We start from the raw sequence: 15203 nt of genomic DNA, 5'->3' as shown, positions 1-15203 counted from the left end.
AACCTTTACCTTTCCACTGGAAGGTAGTACTCTGGAGAGAAAAAAATGAAGCTCAGGGAATCCATCAATCACTTTTCTTAATTTGTCCTGTACTGAGACAATGAGCATGAGATCATCTGCTTTTTTTTCTGAAGCAGAACAGGGACAGGCATTGAGGGCAGTGAAGTTTATGCCAGCGTCTGTGCCCAAGAAGAGTAAAAAAACATGGAATGTATGGGATGAGGTTGTGAGGAATGTGGGGCCTCAAAGAAAAGACACAGTGGGTTTGTGAGATTCTATACTGGAAGGAGAGAAATGGGGGCGTCCTTTTTCTGCATCTGCAGAGGGATTTGACCATTATCTCTTGTGTCATTCAGTTCTACTCTATGTACGACGGGAAACAGAGGAAGTTTTTGACGCTCTCATGCTGAAGACCCCTGATCTCAAAGGCCTGAGAAATGCGGTGAGTTTCTCTCCTTGATCAGCTGATGGCTTGGAAATTTGCTACCTTGGGATGAGGTGCTGAATATATCTAGGCTGGAGAAGGGCAGCCAGCAGACCTCCACAAAAGGAAGGGCAACTTGAGTCCGACTGTCTCCCAACCCAGATATTAATTTCTTCGTAGGCTTCTATTTTAATTTTAAATTTTCCCACAATATTGCTTAAATAATGGGAGGAAACAGCTACTGAATGTATTAAAAGGTGGCTCCACTTAATCAATGTTGTACAATGACTCTGGTTGATAAAACCCTGCTGATAAAACAGAAAACCAATCTTGAGGATACTGCATTTTAAGGCCTCCTCTAAAGAAATGTTTGGTTGGGATTATAACTAGCCCATTGGCAGCCTGAAATGGATTTGCATTTTGCATTAAACTAGAGTTTGCTAACTGATAGTTTATGGGGAAAGGCACAATCAGATTGTTGGTTGTATTTCCACAAGGTGTTAGGTCATGAATGGTGATTTCTATTCCTCAATAACTGTATTCATACAGTGTACTCCTTAAGCCATGGGTGTCAAATTCAAGGCCTGTGGGCCAGATCCAGCTCGTGGGGTGCTTAAATCTGGCTTTGTGTTCCCTCCCCTATGCCCCGTTTTGGCTGGCAGGATGCTGTATGAGGTGTCCATCCCATCTCCCCCAACACACACCAGCCAGCCCATGGAGGAGAAGTACAATGCTGATCCAGCTCTCGAAGAAATCCAGTTTGACACCCCTGCCTTCAACCAACCATACCACATAAAGAACTGGCATAATGTCTGAACCTCATGAATATATACCATAGGGCAATGAGAGCTTAAACAACAAATGAGTCCTACTTTTCAGTTCCTGTGAGGATTTGTGTTTCACCATCAAAGGCCCCATGTCTAACTTGGTTTCAGGCCCGTTTCTGGAGACTGTTTTCCTATTCATTCTGTACTCTCTTTCTCTGTAGATTTTGCCTCTTTTTGCTTGGCTTGGCTAGCAGTTCTCCCCCTTCTCTCTACCCCCATGCACATTTGCTCAATGTTTAAAGAGCACACAATGCTTGAGCATATTTCTGTGATGTTTATCAGAACTGTTCCTGATAACCCTCGGCTTGGCTTGGCTGAAGCCGGGAATAAAGCAAACAATCTCCTGAAATGATCTGATAGCCCTATTTATGGCTTTGCTTTATATATGTGTGTGTGCTCTGCTTTTGCACACTTTCAAATTGGAAAAGAGCAAATAACAAATTTCTTTTTCTGAAATCTCCTCCTTGGGAGCTGTAGTTTTCCACACTAAAATGGTTTCTCTGCTAGCAGAAATGAGGCTGTTATAGAATAACAGAGTTGGAAGGGACCTTGAGGTCTTCTAGTCCAACCCCTGCTTGGGCAGGAAACGCTATACCACTTCAGATAAATGGTTGTTCAATCTCTTCTTAAAGGGGCATTCACAACTTCTGGAGGAAGTCGTTCCACTGATTAATTGTTCTAACTGTCAGGAAATTGCCTCTTAGTTCTGTCTTGCTCTCTCCTTGTTTAGTCTCCCTCCATTGCTTCTTGTCCTGCCCTCGGGTGCTTTGGAGAATAGTAAGAAACATGAATCTGGCCAAACCCACATATTGTTCTCCTCTAGGGAAGGGAATTGGGAGACCAGGTTTAAAATTGGGCCAAATAACTGTATATCACATGTTTTAGGCTAGTTCTCATACTGTGTGATGCTAAAATACCATTAGTTTGCTTTTGACTTAGTACAATTTGTGAATCTTGACTTTGTGGCTTATTCAACAAATAATGACTAAAGCAAACTAAGCATGACCTGTGAACCCTCATTGAGTATTGAAAGAACTTCACACCAAATGTTAGGAACGTCTTCCTAAATACAAAATCTATTGTTCTAGGGAAGTGATGGTTAACCTTTTTTGGACCGAGTGCCCAAAGTGTGTGCGCGCACAAACCCCCCAAATGCAATGCACCGTAAGCCCTGAGTATGCTCCCAGCCCTCCCCATGCATGCACGCGCAGCCCCCTGATTACACCCTGCCCCCCCACATACGCCTCACTTGCACACACATTGCCCCCTCTGCATGCGCAGCAGAGACCCAAAGACCAGCTGGCCAGTGGGAGGCGCATGCACATACAGAGCAGAGCTGAACTGATGTGACGGCTCGCATACTGTGTGTGCCACCTCTGGCACACGTAACATAGGTTTGCAATAGCAATAGCACTTAGACTTATATACCACTTCACAGTGCTTTTACAGCCCTCTCTAAGCGGTTTACAGAGTCAGCCTCTGGCCCCCAACAATCTGGGTCCTCGTTTGACCCACCTCAGAAGGATGGAAGGCTGAGTTAACCTTGAGCCTGGTGAGATTCGATCTGCCAAACCTCTGGCAGCGGGTGATCAGCAGAAGTAGCCTGCAGTACTGCACTCTAACCACTGTGCCATCAGTACATCGTAGCTCAGGAATCATGGTTTTAGGGGCATAGAAGGTTAAGAATAAGCAAAGAAAAGTCACGATTGCGTAATCACACCATTGCAGCCACCCTCTTGATTTATTTTTTGATCCTCTCCCAACTCCATGGATACCTGTGCATTGTTCTTGTGTTGCAAAGGAAGGTTTAAGCCAGAGTTTCAGAAGGCAGAGATAAACATTAGAAACAGAGATTAGCCTAAACCAACATAATTCCGTAACTAGAATAGGATTTGAATAATTTTTTCCTGGATCTCATTCTCTTTATCACCTAACTACCATATTTTTTGGAGTATAAAGCGCACCGGAGTATAAGACTCACCAAGGTTTTGAAGAGGCAAATTAAAAAAAAGTTTTTGCACTCTGCAAACCTCCCCAAAATTCCCTGTTTTTTGTGAAAACAGGCCTGTTCCCCCCCCCCCCCCCAAAGGCATGAATAGCCTTTAGGGAGCTTGCAGAGTGCTCCTGGGGCGGGGAGCAAAATGGGCCTATTTTTCATTTTAAAAAAGGGCATGGATAGCCTTTAGGAAGCTTATAGAGTGCTTCTGGGGGCTGAGTGGGTAAAATTAAGCAAAACAAAACAGCTCATTTTTCGCTCATTTCTGCCCTCCTCAGCCCCCAGGAGCTCTCTGTAAGCCTCCTAAACGCTATGCACGGCCATTTTGGTGAAGGGCGGAGTTTCAGGAGACAAAAAATGCTGTATTCAGTGTGTAAGACACACCCAGATTTTCAACCTCTTTTGAGGGAAAAAGGTGCATCTTATACTCCAAAAAATATGGTAGTTTAGTTCTCAGCTCTCAGTTGCTTGGTTTTGACATGAAAATTTCTTTGAGATGATGCAATTGCAACTGGTTTATGGTCAGAATCGAGTAGCATGAACAGGGAAGTATTACCTATACTGCAATACCAACAATGAGTTTTATAAGCCCAGGAATCCGTTCATCGGAATGTGCAAGTAAACTATTATTTTCCATTTTCCAGATTTCAGAAAAATATGGCCTGCCAGAAGAAAGCATCTATAAAGTCTACAAAAAGTGCAAACGAGGGTAAGTGATAGTCTGTTTCCCTTGTATGACATTCCGAGTTCTTGGGAATGCAATGGGTCTAGCAAGTAGGCAAGAAAATGTCTACATGGAAAGAAGTAGGGTTTGGAAACAATTGGAACTGTTGGCCAGCTTTCAGAGGTCATGGGAAGGAATAGTATCAGGGGTGGGCTGCTGGGGGCTCGCACGGGTTCAGACGATCCTCTAGCTAGGATTCTGCCCAGTTCGGCAAACCCCCAAATGCCACCCGGTAATGGTCTTATCTTCACTACCAGTTCGGTAGCGGGAGCGTATGCAGAAGGTCTGTGATGACATCTGGGTGGGTGGGTGAACGGAGCCTTGCTCCGCCACCACTACCGGTTCACCCAAACCGATGCGAACCGGCAGAATATCACCTCTGATGCCACCCCTGGATGGCCACGCCCATCCTACCCCTCCCACCCTGCCCCGCCCCTCCCCGGAGTCTCCACATGGCCCGTTCATTATGCCAGGTAAGTGCAGGGCCTGCACAGAGGTTCAGGGATGGGGGGAAACGGGCCTACTGGAGGTTCCGGAAGTCCGGAAACTGGCCTGCTTTCGGCCTCTGGAGGGCCTCCAGAGTCCAGGGAAAGCAGTTTTCGCCCTCCTGAGGCTCGAGAAAAGCCTCTGGAGCCCAGGGAGGGCAAACACACACATACCCCCACCGTGGTGCAGGAGGCTGACTAGGCCATGCCCACCCGGCAACAGGGCAGCAAACCCCACCCCTGAATAGTATCAAATTAATTTGGAAGAAACGCTGCGTGTCTTGATTAAGAGAAAACCAGAATCTTGCTGGATCCAGCCAAAGGCTTATCTGGTTCAGCATTTCATGAAAGCAACTACCCTTTCCTTCTTTCTGTGGTCCAACAGGTCTTCTCTAGAAATGACCTCCATCTCAGGAGATCATTGTCTTGCAATTTAATGTTATTCTCAACTTTGCATTTGGAAACCTAAAGATTCATGCCTCTTTATGAGCATTAAGTATGAGTTGGGGACTCTGTGATTAACTATGTTCTTTGGCTACAGTGATGGAAGCTGTTTGCTAGTGGGCTCCAGTGGGCTTTCCCTGCGTCATTACTTTGGTGGAAGCTGAAACGACCTAGAAAGATGTTTCTCAACCTCAAGAATTTTAAGATGGGCAGACTTCAACTCCTAGAATTCCTCCAGCCAACATTGGGTTCATTGGAATACAAGATCGTCATGTGGTGTTTTGGTTGTAATTTAGGGCAATGTGTGACTGTAGCCAGGGCTGGCTTATTGAGTGAAGCATAATTAAGCCATGCCACATGTAAGATAAGGCTTAAGTTACACCACTTGAAAGATCCACACCAAAAATGGAAATTCTCTGGTCAATTTTGAATCTTCCACCCTCTCTCACCTTAGCTCAGAGTTCCTCAGCCTTGGCATTTGTGGTCTTCAACTCCCAGAATTCCCCAACCATTTCTGGGAGTTGAAATCCACACATTTTGAAATTTCCAAGGTTGAGAAACATCAAAGAGAGGGGGGGGGGGAGAGAGAGAGAGAGAGAGAGAGATACGGAGAGATGGAGTGTCCTAAGCTTAGATCAGGGGGATCAGACGTCAAAGCTGACTGAGGAATTTTGGAAATTGAAGTCCACAAGTCTTAAAGTTGCCAAGGTTGGAGACCGCTGGCTTAGATTACTTTAATCAATTTGACACCTTCCACAATGGGAGCTGAAGTTCAACCCACCTGGACATGGGTTGAACTTCATCCCCTATTTGGGGTACAGCTGGTGTTGGGTATTAGAGTCAAAAGGCCAATCTTGTTCCAGTTGGCTTCTACACACACTGTGTCTTTTATTTTTAAAATATGAAGTTGTTTGGTGAGGTTAATTTAAAAAAAGCCTGAGGAAGAAGTGTGTGTGTACATAGTGCATGGAGTGGTCTGGGGAATTCAACAGATATGTTGTTATCTCCCCAGGCAATGCCCCGAGGTCACCATCTTTGGGTTTATCTTTATCATCAGGGCACCATTGTTTGTTTGTTTCTCAAAACCAGCAGGATTGGAGTAACCCTTAGGCTTAGAGCGGCAGATAATCCTGGAATAGAGCAGTTTTGGGAGGAAAATCTGTACTGGATTCCACTAACGTAGGGGTCAGCAATCTGCGGTTCTGGCGCCACATGTGGCTCTTTTATCCCTCTGCTGCGGCTCCCTGTTGCTCAAAATATGCGTTACACCCGCCAATGTGCGACACCTGCTGGAATGTGATTTCTTGAGCTTTTCAACCCCCAATAGGCCAAACATGGTGAAATCCAAAACAAGAAAAGTTTCAGAAGAAAACAGAATGCTTACTTCAACTACATATACTAGTTTTATGGCCGCTCAGGAAATAGTCAGGCATGGGAAGAGTTTTGTGGCTCCCGGTGTTTTCTTTTCTGTGGGAAACAGGTCCAAATGGCTCTTTGAGTGCTTAAGATTGCCAACCCCTGCACTAATGGGACTAATTTACAAATTACAACGATAACATTTACTGGTTGGGGGATGCTAGCATTTCAGCAAGGGCATCTATGGCTTGCCTATATAGTCAGAACGAAGGGAAGATTTCAATATTACAGCAACTCTCTCTCTAAACCAGGGGTGTCCAACCTTGGCAAATTTAACACTTGTGAACTTCAACTCCCAGAATTGCCCAGCCAGTATGGGACTTCAAGTCTACAAGTCTTAAACTTACTAAGTTGGTGGCTTGCTACTAGTTCGCTCTAGTTTGGGCGAAGCAGTAGTGGACAGCTTCTCCTGTCGCCCATGTCGTTGCTGGCATGTGTTTTAGTCATTTTATAATGTTCTGCGCATAAGCACATGCAAAGTGAACTGGTGGTAATGCCGTCAGCACCTGTTGGACACCCTGCTCTGAACACAAGATTGACACTATTCTGGTTTAGGTTGTTGTTATACAAAACGATGCAGGCTTGGAACAAAAACCCAAGTTTCATTTATACAGCAAAGAGATGTAGGCTAGAAGTGATAACTTAGGAATAGGGTCTTAAAATCTTTACAGAGGACTCTCTGTAAAATGCTGGTCCCCAAAGTAAAAAGTAAAGGTTCCCCTGGCACATATGTGCTAGTCATTTCCGACTCTAGGGGGCGGTGCTCATCTCCATTTCAAAGCCGAAGAGCCAGCATTGTCCGAAGAGGTCTCCGTGATCATGTGGTTGGCATGACTAAATGCCAAAGGTGCACAGAATGCTGTTTACCTTTCCACCAAAATGGTCCCTAGTTGTCTACTTGCATATGTGCTTTCAAACTGTTATGTTGGCAGAAGCTGGGACAAGTAACGGGAGCTCACTCTGTTATGTGGCGCTAGGGATTAAAACTGCTGAACTGCCAACCTTCTGATCAACAAGCTCAGCATCTTAGCCACTGAGCCACCACATCCTTCTGTACCCCCAAGGTACAACTATTGTAATAAGCAGCACATTTCCCACCTGGAACCTTTAGGAATGGAACATAAATCTGGTTTGGGTTTGATGGAGATTGAAGTTTAGGAAGGGTACCAATAACCCACTGGGGCCAGGATAATCTCCAACAAATAAAAATTAGAAATACAGGCTCCTTGCTAGTTCATACTTGAGCTAATTCATAGGGCCTAGTAGTTCATTCTTGAGCCTAGTCACCTCCCACCAAATATTTTCTGCTGACGTAAGAACTGAATAGCCGCTTAAAAATCTTTCGCATTCCACTTTGCAACGGAGTCTGAAGGATACAAAAGCTGGGGACCAGGGGTGGGTGGTAGATCACCGCTAATCTTTGTTTCCCCTTTTCTCTCCTCCACCTCTTGGTCTGGTCAGACAAAGAACATAATTGGGCAGGGGGTGGACCGCCATCCTTCCGCTAATCTTGTTGTGTCTGGATAACTGCAATCTGTAGCCCCATCACAGAGACTGGAGGTTTTGTTCTTACTTCTAGCAACCCATAAAATCCCAGACTCTCTCGGGACTTCTGTTTTTCAGTGTGGTGCTGCTCCAGATGGCTTGCTCCACCTTGAATACCTGATCCCAAAATGGAATTTCAGCAAAAGCAATCAAGACCTTAAAAGACCACCCTGTTGAGGAGCTTTTTCTCCCATGCTCCTATTATGGCACAAGCAGTTAGTTAGTTTGTTAGAGTTAGTTAGTTTGTTAGAGTTAGTTAGTTAGTTAGTTAGTTAGTTAGTTAGTTAGTTAGTTAGTTTGTTAGTTTGTTAGTTTGTTAGTTTGTTAGTTTGTTAGTTTGTTAGTTTGTTAGTTTGTTAGTTTGTTAGTTTGTTAGTTTGTTAGTTTGTTAGTTTGTTAGTTAGTTAGTCAAACATGCATGAGATAACAGGTAGAAGTATAAACATGGACATGACCACATGGAATGGGAACAAATAAATGGGGACAGTAGGACAGGGACGGTAGGCACGCTGGTGCGCTTATGCACGCCCCCTTACAGACCTCTTAGGAATAGAGTGAGGTCCACAGTAGGTAGTTTAAGATTGAAGCTATGGGGGTTTGAGGATGTAACCACAGAGTCGGGTAGTACATTCCAGGCATTGACTATTTTGTTGCTGAAGTCGTATTTTCTGCAATCGAGTTTGGAGCGGTTTACCTTGAGTTTGTATCTATTGTTGGCCCGTGTATTATTGCGGTTGAAGCTCATTGACAGGTAGGATGTTGTAGCAGACAATTTTGTGTACTATGCTTAGGTCAGACCGTAGGCAGCGTAGTTCCAGGTTGTCCAAGCCCAAAATTTCAAGCCTGGTGGCATAAGGGATTCTGTTGTGAGCAGAGGAGTGAAGGACTCTTTTCGTGAAAAACTTCTGGACCTGCTCAATTGTCTTAATGTCCGATATGCAGTGTGGATTCCAGGCAGATGAACTGTATTTGAGGATTGGTCTGGAAAAGATTTTGTATGCCCTAGTTAGCAATACAATGTTACCGGAGAAGAAGCTTCGCAAAATTAGGTTAACAACTCTGAATGCGAGTGAGCATCATCTATGAGGTCGTATCTACCCAGCTTGTATTTGGTATTCTGATTTTTGTGGAGAATGTGTAAGACAGGGCATTTGTTAGTTGAGATTTGGAGTTGCCAATTGTCCTGGTACCTGAGCATGTCCTGGTACCTGAGTAACTGCCCAACCAAGTAACCTCATTGCTGATACAAGAGTGGGGTTTGCTCTCTGTTTATATACAGGTGGATTGCCAGTAATGGTGGGAGTATTGTTTTCTTCTTGGTAGTTCCTTGATTAGGCTATTGTTTACTGTTGAATTGTTGTATTGAGTTGATAGTTCCTTGCCTGGGGTATTGTTTACTGTAATGAAATACTGCAAGAAAACAACCAAGCTCAGAGAGCACTAAAAGACCCCTGGCTGGAAAGTTAGTGGAAGAACATCTTGTCCAAGTGCAGAAATACATCCTTAATAGATGTCCATCCAGACCTGGGGTGGGCTTAAATTTTTTTAGCAAGGGCTTCTCTGCCTGGTTGCTTGGTGGGTGTGGTCCAGAGGTGGGTTCCTACCAGTTAGGACTGGCTTGGCTAAGTAGGTAATAACTTGTCTGCCCACACCCCCAAACTGGTTCTTATCGGCGGCGCCATAAGTGGCATCATCTTGGTTTTTTGCTTCTGAGCATGCGCAGAAGCAATTTTTTCACTACTGTGCATGCACGCATAGAATGCATCAAGTGCATCCCTGAGTGAACCGGCAGTAAAAGAATCCAAAACCCACTCCTGGTGTGGCCATGGTGGCATGGCCTAGTCGGCCTCCTGCTCGACAGCAGGGAGGAGGTTTGCCTCCAGGAGAAACGGTCTCCCCAGACTCTGGAGGCCTTTCCCGAACTTCCTGTATGCTCATTTTCTGCCCTCCCTGAGCCTCCGTCTGTGCCCTGCACTTACCTGCATCCAAAACAGGCCACGTGGGGACTCCATGGAGGAGAGGGGAGGGGTGGGCGGGCCCAGCCAGGAGTAGGATTTGGAGGTTCTCAAACTGTACCGAATCTTAGCTAGAGGTTCTCCTGAACCTCTGCAAACCCCCAGCAGCCCATCCCTGATCCGGACCCTTTTTCAACACCTAAGGCCACCATTTCCCAAGGTATCCCCTGTTCCATTTTTGAACAGCCCTTATCACAGGGCTGGCTTTCTTACAGTTTTACTCCTTTTATTAATTTTGAGGATTTATGCAGAAGTGCTACAATGGTCCCACTGACTAATTAGTACTCCTGAGACTTTAGCATCCTGTACTGCTGTTCGGGTTCTGTGTGTAGAACCCTCCAGGGTAGGGCAGGTCAAAACACAGACAGTGCAAGGATTTCAGGAATGCCACTTAGTTGTTGTGGGTTGAAAAGCTTCTCCGAAACCTTCATTGTCCCCAATGGACAGCTCTAAGGCAGAGCTGTTCTGAGTCTCTTTCTCACACTTTCTACTTTCCCAGGGCTGAGCAATTCCTGTCTAGTCCTTTTCAGTGTCAGTGGCACCAGGGTCCACAGTGAGGACTATGGGTAAAACATGTGAGCCAACCACAGTTGTGTTGTGTCCATCCATAGCTTCTTCCGGGTACTATCTACATATATAAAAGTGTGTGTGTGAGTGTGTGTGTGTGTATGTGTGTGTGCGTGTGTGTGTGTGTTCCAGCATAACTCGGGAATGCCTTGAGCAATTTCAACCAAACATGGTACAAAGATGACTTACTCTCTGGAAACAAATACTGTGGGGGTAAGACATGCATAACACCCCTCGGAATGTTTGTTCTGTTAAAATACAGCCTGTTATGCTGTAAAATGGCTTCTACTGTACTGCCGTAAAATGGTTTCTACTGTACAGCGCAGTGGAGTTGCCATGTTGATGACTTCACAAGAGGGCTCCCTCTGGTAAGGGGGAAAATCCAACATTATAAATTACGTTTGGTCCGGACATTTCCCCCCTATAAATAAATATCCGGGCAATGCCAGGTTATCAGCACTAGTTAGTTATAAAACCAGAGCTGGACTTCTGGTCACTTGCAGCCTTCACACACTGCATTCCCTTCATTTGACTATGGAGATTCTCAATCATTTAGGTCATGGTTTGTCCCAAAAAGATGTTTTTTTTCCAAAAGGCAAGTCAGCTTTCTTGGTGGGTTTTTTAAAAAAATGTTTTGCTTTTGAAGAAGAATCTTTGGAAAAACACCTTTGGGACATTCCCTGTGTGGCTTCCTCCCACTTCAATCCATTATATACCTTTCTGAATCTTTTAATGCTCCCAAGCGATTTCTGAACATGGGGCTTTTTCAGGACAGTGCTAGACCCCTGGCAGGTGACAGGTTGCAAGGAACTTGCAGAGGTTTCCTTCACCCCATGTCCCCTTTAGTACCACTGTGTGTGTGTGTGTGTGTGAGTGTGTGTGTGTGTGTGTGTGTGAGAGAGAGAGAGAGAGAGAGAGAGGAGAGAGATATGGAGGGAAGGCTGAACCTGACGTTCTAAGCATCTGTCTAAATCCACCCCACCCTGCCTCACCCCACATGAAAGACTATGATTGATGTCCAGGAGGTGACATTCAGTGGGAGAGGAAGCAAAGACAACCCTGTTCCTTAACTTTGTCCACCATAAATAAGTAAGGAGAAGTTCTTTTAGCTGTTGTCAGTCATGTTGCTGTGGCAGAATCCATCTTGGCACTGAGCAGCACAACTTATATAATTATCTGCCAGCTGGAGATCAGGTGGATGACGCTTCAACATGTCATCTGAAAGTGAGTTTCTGGTCTCCTGAACATTCCTTGCTGACAGTCACTGCAGAACCTTCTCTACATGAAGCATTATTTTAACAACTGGAGATTTCGTGGTTTAATTAAACAAGGCTCCACTAATAATCCCAGTAAAACAGGTGCTAACGTGGCACAAAAACATAGGTAGCTAAAACGGAGCTGGGAAGGTCTTGCTCTAACTTGCAAAGTATTTTGTAGGTGGTACCTGGAAGCCGCTGGGAAGCCGTGCCTATGTGGGCCTCACATTTACTATCTTTAAAAAGAAAAAGTGCTTTCCAGAAAACCTGCTGCAGAGGTGTCATTGGGAGAGGGGAGGGTTTTAGCCAGTGAAAAGATAGGTGTGGGGGGGGGAATTAAAAGAGGAAGATAGTGACAAATTCAGGCAAAACAACCCAGCTATAAGCAGCATTTCAGCCCACCAACAATTCTATGCTTTTAACTTCCTATTCCTATAGAATGGAATGGAATAGAATAGAATAGAATAGAATAGAATAACAGAGTTGGAAGGGACCTTGGAGGTCTTCTAGTCCAACCCTCTGCTTTGGCAGGAAACCCTGCACCACTTCAGACAAAGGCTATCTAACATCTTTAACATTTCCGATGTTGGAGCATTTTGTACACACTTTATGCGACATTAGCAAATACTTGCTTTCATATGTTTCAATGAAGATTGGTGACTTATTGAAGAGATCTTTGTAGATTTTCTATCTTTCAAACTGGTGATATAGTAACATTAACACGATTGCTGGTGAATTTGTCTACTCGCTTTAATCATCTCTATTCATGGCAGAGCTGAACACACTCACAGCTGCCCTGCTTTAGAAATGCGCAGGAAGCTTCCCCACAATTCTGCCTTGCTGTTATCCGGAAAGGCAGTTTTGGGCTCTCGTCTTCTTCAGACCTGAACCTCCAGTTCTGCCATTGGCAAGGGGGTGCATCAAGGGCAGCCTTAGTACCAGAAAGGATGCAGTGACTCAGTGGCTAAGATGCTGAGCTTGTCAATCAGAAAGATCAGTTCGAATCACTGGTGGGTTGCTGGCGGTTTTACTACTGGTTTGCTTCTTGCGTACTTTACCCTGCGCATGAGTACACAGTTCATTGTAAATTCTTTGTGCATGTGCAGAACAATTTACATTGAACTGCGCATGCGCAGTCACTAGAAAACAACATGGCGTGGCAAGCCTGGGTTGCTGCTGGTTCTGCGATCCAGGCAAAAATACCACTACCAGTTCGGCCGAACCAGGCCAAACCGACAGCAACCCACCACTCGTTCGAATCCCTAGTGCCGTGTAATGGAGTGAGCTCCTGTAACTTGTTGCAGCTTCTGACAACCTAGCAGTTTGAACGCACGTAAAAAATGCAAGTAGAAAAATTGGGAACCACCTTTGGTGGGAAGGTAGCAGCGTTCATGCGCCTTCAGCATTTTGTCATGCCGGCCACATGACCATGGAGACGTCTTCGGACAGTGCCGGCTTTTTGGCTTAGAAACGGAGATGAGCACCTCCCCCTAGAGTCCAGAACGACTAGCACATATCTGCAAGGGGAACCTTTACCTTATTCGTACCTCCACCCTCAATTCTGTCTTTGGCAAAGGGGTGCATCAACGGTAGCCTTATTACTAGAAATGAAGCGGCTACTCTGCCCTGTTGCTGAAAAACACTTGCACAATCCTGGTGGGAACCCTTTGGTTCTCCTCGGTGGAGGACCGGCTGCCAAAGCCTCTTGATTGCCTTGATTGTGAGCCCTCCAGCTTTTGGGGGGGCGGGTGGGGGGGGCGAGTTTCATTCCCTGGGAACCAGCTTGCAAAGGGTTTCCAGAGTGGCGTCAGGGGAAAAAAAATGTGGCGTGCCTCTGAATCGCCTCGGGTACTCCCAGCAAACCTCAGCTCGTCTCCCCCAGCCTGTCTCTTTGCAAGCGCCAATCATTCCCTTCCCCGTTCTCCTGGAGCCCTTGCAGGGCAGGAGACGCAGCCAAGCAGCCTAAGTTTTCCTCCGGCTCCTCCCCATCGATGCTTGGCAGATGAGCTCATGTTTGCTTTGGCCCACGTCCAAGGCTTGGGCTTAAAAGACCAAGAGGCAGCCAAGTTCAGGATGGTGAGAAGATGTGCCTGGGGCAGGGGCTTTGGAAGGGGCTTTTGGCTGGGAAGGAGGGCAGGGAGGGAGGGACGCCCTCTCTGGAGACGGTAACCCAGCTTCCCTAAAACCGACGCCTCTAGAAACATCAGGACAACATCTCTCAGAATATCCATCCACTGGCTGGTTGCAGTGTTGGGATCCAAATTTTTTTTACCACCAATTCTGTGGGTGTGGTTTGGTGGGCGTGGCGTGGCTTAGTGGGTGTGGCTTGGTGGGCGTGGCAGGGGAAGGATACTGCAAAATCCCCAATCCCTTTTTTTTCAGTTCCTTTGTAACTTCGGTCACTAAACGAATGGACATAAGTCAAGGGCTACTTGAAATCCCACTGGATTTAGAAGGCATTGGTTTTGGGCAGGCTAGAGTAGACCTTCTCATAGCATGCCACCCACCTGGAGAATGCCTTGTGGAACCACATTATCCAAGCTGGTGGGTAGCTGCGTGGTGCTGCCTAGCTAAGCCCAGCCTAGCGGGGTAAGATTTCAACAAGCCTGAGCCTCAAACCATCCTCAAAATCTCCCTAGCCTAAGAGGGGCCCAGTGGAACAGCCATCCAGCGAAGCCCTCAAACAAAATATCCTTTCTAGTATGGGCAAGGGTGGGCTTCAAAATTTTTAGCAATGGGTTCTCTGCCCAGTTGCTGGGTGGGCGTGGCCATGGTGGGTGTGGCCTAACCAGCCTCCTGCATAATGGCATGGGGTTTTTGCCCTCCCGCCTGGTTCCAGAGGCTTTTCCGAACTTCCAATAGACCTGTTTTTTGCCCTCCCCGAATCTCCGTGCGTGCCCTGCACTTACCTGCATCCAACATGGGCCACGTGGACACTCCTGGGAGGGGAGGGGCAGGGTGGGGGGGGGGGCAGCCAGGAGTGGGATTTGGGGGTTCTCCAAACTGCACAGAATCTTAGTCAGAGGTTTTCCCTGAATCCCTGCGAACCCCCAGCAGCCCACTCCTGAGTATGGGGCTAAGGGACCAGGATGCCCATCTTGCTTGGACAAACTCTGCAGGCAAGATGTCCCCAGTTGTGCACCTCTGTCTCCACTGGGTCCCTTCTGGAAGCTCCTTCCTTAGATGGATGCAACTCTGAAGCTAAAGCATCCTCTCTTTTTTCCCCCCTTGGAGACGGCAGTGTAGACAGACAGTACATGTGCCCAATTTCTATATGAGAAAAAAAAGTAGATCTGTTCTGCAAAAACCAGGAAACCCTCCGTCCTGCCATGTCATGATTACTTGTCTGCATAAATGTCCTGCTATGCACCTCAGATAATAATACAACTTGTCAATCAGTGCTGCAGTTGTTGAGAAATATAAAATATGATAGTAATTCAACCAGTTCCTGGTTTTGTGGTATTGGGATTTTCCCTCTTGACTTGGAATCCGGTTGACTAATTG

The 15203-nt window shown here is 46.1% G+C and overlaps 1 protein-coding gene across 1 annotated transcript in view; it reads left to right on the top strand.

Moving 5' to 3' along the window:
* Positions 1-15203, top strand: part of GRHL3 (grainyhead like transcription factor 3) — a 59495-nt gene that overhangs the window by 41715 nt on the left and 2577 nt on the right. Inside the window, exons 14-15 of the mRNA XM_087728350.1 lie at positions 357-442; positions 3892-3956. Of these exons, the coding sequence (XP_087584476.1) occupies positions 357-442; positions 3892-3956 (151 nt within the window). The remainder of the gene's footprint in view (positions 1-356; positions 443-3891; positions 3957-15203) is intronic.

This window comes from Thamnophis sirtalis, unplaced genomic scaffold (genome assembly GCF_051295495.1).
Source record: "Thamnophis sirtalis isolate CommonGarterSnake01/CBP01778 unplaced genomic scaffold, rThaSir2_p1.2 scaffold_13, whole genome shotgun sequence".
NCBI classification, from domain to species: Eukaryota; Metazoa; Chordata; class Lepidosauria; order Squamata; family Natricidae; genus Thamnophis; species Thamnophis sirtalis.
This window is presented reverse-complemented; position numbering and strand designations above follow the sequence as displayed.